The sequence below is a fragment of the Cariama cristata genome, unplaced genomic scaffold (assembly GCF_000690535.1).
Source record: "Cariama cristata isolate BGI_N322 unplaced genomic scaffold, ASM69053v1 scaffold39557, whole genome shotgun sequence".
Classification (NCBI taxonomy): domain Eukaryota; kingdom Metazoa; phylum Chordata; class Aves; order Cariamiformes; family Cariamidae; genus Cariama; species Cariama cristata.
The window spans coordinates 13775-22043 of NW_009629062.1; the positions used below are offsets into that span (position 1 = coordinate 13775).

At 37.6% G+C, this 8269-nt stretch overlaps 1 protein-coding gene across 1 annotated transcript; it reads left to right on the top strand.

Annotated features, from left to right (window-relative positions):
* Positions 1 to 314: 314 nt before the first annotated feature.
* On the top strand, positions 315 to 1742 carry HRH1 (histamine receptor H1). Its single transcript, XM_009705029.1, has one exon. The coding sequence runs from the start codon at positions 315 to 317 to the stop codon at positions 1740 to 1742; it is 1428 nt and encodes a 475-aa protein (XP_009703331.1).
* The last annotated feature ends 6527 nt before the right edge of the window (positions 1743 to 8269 follow it).

Below are 8269 nucleotides of genomic sequence, written 5' to 3' on the forward strand. Positions count from 1 at the left end.
CTGCAAACCATTTTGGATTAGTTCATGGAGCTCACTGCAGTACTTTTCATAGAACACATCTGAAATTACCCATATGAAAAATTCATTACTTAGGAAAGTCCTGAAAGGGACGGTTCTAAGCTGAAGCACAGATTAGTTTTATTATTTTATTTTTGTACTACAGTGATTGAGCGTATTTCTTTTCTTTTCTATAGTTCTGGAAATAAAAATCACAAAGCAATCCAACACGTTTTCATCCAGAAGTGTAAACGAAGACTGAATTTCCAAGGCCTGGACATCTTCTCTGATTTTCATTCCGTGTTCTTGTGCCAAAGATGTCAAAAAACACAACAGAGAACTCAACTAACGTTCACTCAGCTCTTCTAGGTCTGTTCCTGGGAAGCATTTCACTGATCACTATTGTCATGAATATATTAGTACTATGTGCTGTGAAAACTGAAAAGAAGCTGCAAACAGTTGGCAATTTATACATTGTCAGCCTCTCTGTTGCAGATCTGATAGTTGGTGCAGCTGTTATGCCCCTGAATATTGTTTATCTCTTAAGTCCCGTGTGGACTCTAGGCTTACCAGCCTGTTTGTTCTGGCTGTCAATGGATTATGTGGCCAGTACTGCATCCATTTTCAATCTCTTCATATTGTGCATTGACCGTTATCGTTCAGTTCAGCAACCACTGAAATATCTCAAGTATAGAACAAAAATGAGGGCATCCCTAATGATTTTGGGGGTTTGGTTGCTCTCTTTCACATGGGTCATTCCAATACTAGGATGGCATGTTTTTGCTAACAATGGGGAAAGGACAGTAAAGGAAAACAAGTGTGAAACTGAATTCTCTGAAGTCACCTGGTTTAAAGTGTTGACAGCCTTTGTCAATTTCTACCTACCCTCTATCATGATGTTATGGTTCTACTATAAAATATTCAGAGCTGTTCGAAAACACTGTCAACATCGAGAGCTCATCAATGGCTCCTATCGGTCTTTCTCAGAAAAAAACTCCACACATCATAGTAAGATGAAGGCTGAGCAAAATATTTGCCTCCAAAATCATATCTTAGATGAGAACACACCTCCCAAAGACAAGCAAAGCTCCCCTGAGCCCAAAACTATGGAGGCAGAGCTTCATTTCAGTAACTCCGAGAAGTCTTCAAGGGCATTCATTAGCAAGAGTGATAGGGAAGTCCTTAAATGGAGCTGTTTTCCTCTCACCACTGCCCAGTCTGAGCCAGGCCTGGATAAAGCAGGAAAGAAGCGCGCGTGTGTAACAAAAGAGAACGAAAAAGAAGAGGAGCCTTGCTCACAAGACAGTGACTTAAGTGATGCATCAGACAACCATACTTTCACAGAGGAGGAAACCTGTAGAGAGCACTCCAATTCTAACTGTGAAAGAGCCTGCAGTCCTCAGGAGAAGACTGAGAACAGGGATTTCAGAGGACTGACTTACCTGAGGAAAACCTGGCAAAGTCTGCATACCCATTCCAAAAGGCACATTCAAGGACTGCATGGGAACCGGGAGAGGAAAGCAGCTAAGCAGCTAGGGGTCATAATGGCAGCCTTTATGCTGTGCTGGATTCCCTATTTTGTATTATTTATGGTAATAGCTTTCCATGGCAACGAAAAATTTTTGAAATTACACATGTTCACTATATGGCTTGGCTATGTGAACTCCACCTTAAATCCCTTCCTGTATCCTCTTTGTAACCAGAATTTCAAGAAGACATTCAAAAAGATCCTTCGCATCCACTGATATCAGTATGGTTTTTTTGAGCTAAAAAGGAGCTCAAGACCTCAACCAAACAAAATGTTCCACTTTCAAAGACAAACACCATGGGTAAAGTAGAAGACTTTGGAAAATGGTAATTTATAAACAAGTGTTAGTAAAAGTGGGAAACGTGCTTTTAACAGCTTTAACACACTTGAAGAAGAACCAATTCAGATCAGGAATCTGAAAAACTCAGGGGCAATCTCAGAACTGTTACATTGTTGTACACATTTTACAATATGAGATTACCTCTTTTCGTCACATAGAACAAAAACTGGAGGCACAACTAGAGATCTTCAGTGATTATAAATTATTTAGCTACAGAAAAGGAAGAAATAGAATAACATTTCTGTGATTGGCTAAATATATTTTTGTCTTTCAACTTACTCCATTAAACATGGGAACTCAGTGCTTGTGAAGTGAGATCTGCAAGTGGAGGTACTTGCACAGTCAAAGAAAGAAGCTTCAACTGTTTAAAAAAATCTACCCTATTTATTTATAGCTTCCCCCAAATCATAAACTTTTTTGAAATGTCAAGTCATATTGTAACCTACCATATCTTTGATATCACGCTTGCTTCATTTATACCTGTACATGTTAACTTCACTGAAAAAAAAATAGTATTTTTATTGTCCTAGAAATTTTGCTAAGACTTTCCATACTCTACATGTTATCACTATCTATTCAAGAAGGGTATGCTGTTGTTTCTAGACTTACAGAATATACTTGATTATAGACCACACATATTTTCTTCTTCCTACAAGTTGGCAAATAACCTAAGCGTGCAGTGATAATACTAATGCATATATCCTTATCTTGTAGTAGGCAAACTCTTCTCACTACAATGAGGTAAACTCATGAGCGACAACTCAAGTTTGCGAAACAGAAAATGAAATACATGAAGTGTGTTTATCTTTTCTATCCTTTGTATGCATTTTATAAACCATGCTGTAAATGCTGTAAAATATTTCAGGAGAAACACATAATAATAGAATACTCTAGGTTGGAAGGGATCTTGGGAAGACATTTAAGTACAACCTAGAACTCAAAGCTGGGCTGGCTTTGATATGCCATCATGTTGCTCAGGGCCTCGTCCACAACTTGAATGACAAGCATCTGTAAAAACAGCTTCACCTGGAAGAGCTGGGAGGCAGCCTTGACAGAGAAGTTTGCAGCTAAGGTTCACTCTACCAACTTTGAGCATTCACTTGCTCAACCATTGATTTAACTCTCTAAGTACTACCTAATTCTCAAAACCAGACATGCCCTGTTATACAACAGAAATCAATCCCCTCTTCCTAAGTGCAGTCAGGTATAGATTTGTTCCCAAAGGAAGAAAACATAGTTCCTCAGCAAAAAAGTACATAGTGGCATATGTCACATGAGCTAACTTCTCAGGAAGCTTAGAACTTCACAGTACAATTACACCAAAATTTTAAAAGAGCATACAGATTGGGAAGCAGGGCCCTACATTGGCTGAATATCTCAAGACCGCGTACCACCTTGTTTGTGGCACACCAGTAAAATATTCCTATCCTTCTGCTATGGAATTGAGAAAAACATTCTGAGCAAACAGTGTGGAGTATGTTACTTTTAAGAAAAAATCCCAGAACCAGATAACTTCAGCAGCTAAAGTCACATTTGCATGTAATGGTGTTTATGTAAGCCTTTTCCATACATTTTGTGAAGGATGATTAGAGAAGCATCCTGAAGGTTCAATGTAAAAAGAATGTCCTCCCATTCATTTTGTTGTGCTGATGAATTTACCACTTCCTGAATGCTGTCTTGCTTCTGAAAGTGCTCAGTTAGTTTAACAACAAAGTTCTGATGGAACTGGAACTCCTTCAGCTGAGTACTGTCAAGAGTTCGGTGGCAACAGTTGAAAGGATATTCTATGTAATCTCTTTGTTACATCAGAAGTGAAAAATGGTAGTTTAATGGTTGCATTCTGAATTCTGTTCTCAATTAATGATCTTGAGCTACTTAGAGTCCCTCTGTGCCACGTGTGCCTATTTCGTAAACTGAATATGACAAGACGTAAAGTAACAATGCAACACTTAGGATGTTTGCATGATGCTCATAAATTTTGGATACAATACACTAACTAAATGCAAAGTATTATTATCCTCCGTCAGTTTTATTTCTCTGAATTAAACACCTGAATGTCAATAGTTGCATTTAAAGTATTCAATATTAAATGAAGCCCTAATATAACTGCATTTTGATAAACTGGAAAAATGTGTTAAAGGAATAAACTTAAACTCAGTCTATTTCAGTGCATCATATAAGGTTCAGAGATTAGTTGACTTTGGTCTCAAGTAGTATGCAGGTAAAACTGCAATTAGGGAACTCAAATCTAGGAGAAAAAAAGGTAAAATACAGAGACAGAATATAGAAGCAGAAAAATTAATTCCAGAATTCAGACAACTTTTTCACTGCAGGAGCAGTATCTGCACTAGTAACATATGCCTTTTTTTGGAGTACAAAGCAGCATCTTTTAAAACATATGCTCTAATCCAATGGCCTTTCACAAACAATTGCTCAGATTTACAGCCATTATGATCTTTTTTCTGTTGTGATATGCAACAGCATTTCTAGCCAAAATGGATGGTAATGTAGGTGATCCCTGAGGAAATAAAAAAGCAGCACACTGAGTCAGCTACAGTTATTAGTGTATGCTGCTGAAACATACTCACCCAAGCGCTACTGAAGAGTTATCAAGAAGTCTGTCCTCTTGATCATAACAATTGCCTTTTCTGACTTTAAAACAGATTAATATATGAAACAGCAACCTAAAGAAAATAATTGAAAATTGGTCAAAAAATTATGATGATTATAACGAAGAATGCCTCTGGTATAATTAAAGAACATTCAAACACAGAACAGCTAAACCTAGGCAAATAAAGCTGCCTGAATATTTTTTATCTCCCTTCATTCTTATCCATAATGTTAGTGTGACTGTGTTAATAAAAAAGGCAGGGGAAGTTGTCATAGTGGACTTCTCTGCTGTGATAGCTATAATAGATAAAATAGGAAAATAGGATACTGCTGATTTTAAACTTCCAATTAGCAAGGTACCTAACAGGATTTATCAGTTTGTTTTACTGACTAGACAATTCAAATGGCTCTGGATGTAAGAGAAGCACAGGAAAGCAAATTAGGTTAAGGAGTGGAGAAACATGCTACCACGTGGGGCCAAGCCTCAAGAGACTCTTCCAGGTGTGGTTTCCTGTAAAATATTTTCAGTGTTTTCCAGTTAATAAACAAGGTCAGAGGACACACAGCTTTAAGAGAACATAACAAATTTCTTGGAATTTCTTGGACTGGAGTTCTACTTTGATTAAGGTGTGGTGAGAACAACCAACCTCCCTTTTAAGAGGCAGAAAAATAGATTCTCACCATTTTTTCTATGTCAATAGTGACATCTAGTGGGTAATGAGAAGAATTCTTGGCTTCTGCATCAAATACTGTGTATCATGGAAGTTTATTAAAGGAGGAGTGCAATTAGCAACTGGATCCTGCCGTCTAGTACACGTTTCTTTTCCCATATTATTTCCAGGAAATGTGGCACTCAGTAAAGGAAACGTTAGAGTAAGTGTACAGTTTGGCTTCATTCCATCATCTAAAACGACTCCATTACCTTCTCTGTGAGACCACTTCTTGATGCAGTTTGTGATAGCACAATAAATTAAAATGACTGATTCACTTCAAAAATATATTTCTAGTCCTAAGATATTAATACAGAAGCACCATAGACACCATAGACACTTCTCGATAGTTCTAGAGGAGGTCCTGAATTCTGTGGATTGCTGTTTCTTTCCACTGCTATCAGGGATGCTGGAGGACTAGCCTCCTAACTTAGCTGGGTTGGCTTAAGTTCCTAAAGATGAGGTGTAAGAATGCACTTGAAAGTTTCAGTGCATGCATTCCCTCCACCAGAATGAGAATTAGTTCATTTGGAAATGTCAAGTTAAGTTTAAATACTATGCATATATACTCACTTTGGTTTATTCATTAACTACAATGAAAAAATTATTAATTTTCATCAAATTATTTGTCTATTGAAAAATTAGAACATAAAAAGAACAAGTAATGTTAACACTGTGAGAAATAGCTCATGAAGATAGTTTACACTCCTGATACCAAATTCCAAATTATCATTAAAAATTATACATACCTGACAACAAAATACATCATTTCTACATGGTCATCTTACAGTCTAAAACAGAAATATGAAAAATCAAATGTGAGATGTACACCCTATACGTGCATACAGACATGAGCACACGTACCAGGCTAGTACAAAATTGCCATTTGAGATCTGAACCAGTTAAAAAGTATAAGAGTTCCCACTGAAAGAGGTGTACATTTGTGTATGGTAATGGTTAAAACCATATTGACATCTGGTAAGTCTAGCAGTGTTTCCATTTTTAACAACATTTGTATCCCGTATCATTTTGTTTTGTCTACCAAGATATCTTGTGTTTAAACTCTGATAGGCTTCAACTAAATTATGTCTTAAAAGAAATACACAGCACCCACTGCTATACATTGGCACTGTGTAATTAAATTAATGCCTACTGTGTAATTAAATTGAATGTCTTGAGTAAAATTAAATGCCTTTTGTTTTGATCAGGCATAACTTAATCTTCAAAAACAACATGGTCAGACCTGGGCACTGAACTCAGGTCTCCCACCTGGCAATCTACAAGTAATCCTTCAACTCACTTTGAGGGGTAACAACTGTTTCTCTGCACCATACCAAAGCGCTTATAGGAGAGGCACCCGCCTGTGCCAGAGAAACCGGTGATGATGCTCACAGAAGTCTATCAACATGGCAGCTGCAAGATGATACCTTTTTGAGCATGCTCTGACTTTCTTCCACTACTAATTTGAGTATTCATTGCTATAGCAGACTTTTAATTGTGCGGTGTCCCACTCTTGCAGCAGTAACAGGTATAGACCACAGGACTAGATTATGTTTGACAGTATTTTTTGTAAATAAACCGATAGAACAGTTCTGCCAAGTTCTGTTTGTATTTTGTGGTCTTGTTCACTGAGAACGTTGTATAAAATTCATTTAAAGCCTTAAATGGAAAGCACTATATAAACCTAAATAAATATTATTTTTATTAAAACTTCTAACAGAATCTAACGTGAACTAAATAGTTCTGAGAAGCTATCATCTTCTCCAAAACATATTGAGTCCATATTCCCCAAGAATGGATGAGTTTGAATCTGCTTCTGTTTTTATTCTCATCTTCAATTCCAGGATGATTTTCCCTTGCTTCAAGACTTTGCTTGGGGAAATTGAAAGTCCTACCTATGGAAATGTGTGCCAAAACCACCCAACAGATTTGTTCCTTCTTTTTAAAGAGCCTATTTCTAGTTGATTACTATTCTCATGTTTATTACAGGCTTTTATTTGCTCATAGAAAGATCTCACAAGATAAACCATACCTGCAACAATCAATCAACTCCAGCATAAATCTCAGATCAGCTTTCTTACAGCCACTTTCCTGAAGATCCCAGGCACAGAGAGATCTTTGACTGAAGATGCCTTTTTCTCCTACCTTGTAAGACTTGACTGCAGTGTGCTCATATATATACATCAGCAGTTTCATGTGTAAACCTCAAGTTTATTCCCCAGGTCACCTAGTCTGTATAAAAAATGATAGTCCAAGACTGCAAACCTACCAGATGTATCTCCCGTTTCCCCAAAGCTACAACTGTTGTGCAGAAATCTAACTCCCAGGGTCTGATTTCTTTTCAGGTATGACATGTCTAGTTGAGATAATATGGGGATGTGGGCTCACAGAAGAGTGTCCCTCTGCCCTTTATTGGTATTATTTCTCATTACCTATGTTATGTGCTCATAACATGTTCATAAACCATCTTATGAAACTGGAACTGTTCAAAGACTACGAATCTAAGCTAGGTTGTAGTTCTATGGAGACTGGGTAACATTCCAGCTATTTTGATGGGATATCATCAATGTTCCCTTTATATTTCGTGTACAAAGATAATACTGTAGGGATGGATTCACGGACTCTGGCACGGGTAAAACCAAAGACCTTTATTGTTTACAAGTTTGTGCTTATATAGATTCACTAGCTGTCCACGCGCTCTAGTTTGTTCATGGATTGGTTAACCCCTGCTGTCCACACGCCGCGGCTAAGCTTTTAATTGGTGCTGTTAATCAAGACACGCTAGTTTTGATCTCACATCTGTGCTTCAAAACATTTTTATCTTCAGCTCCCTTTCTGCGCTTGCTTCATTACTTGCTTTCTCAGACTATTTCCTTCAAGGCTATGTTGAATTGTTCAAGGTCGCTCGCAACACTCCCTGTGAATCCCACAATTCCCCCTTTTTGTTTTTTCCTCCAAAAATGCTGTGTTTACCATCCTCTGCAGGGCCCTTTGCAGACAGGATAGCAAACATGGAATGATGATGAGGAGGCCACAAATAACACACAATAAAATCAGTCCAATCTTCATCAAACCTTTTGAGCC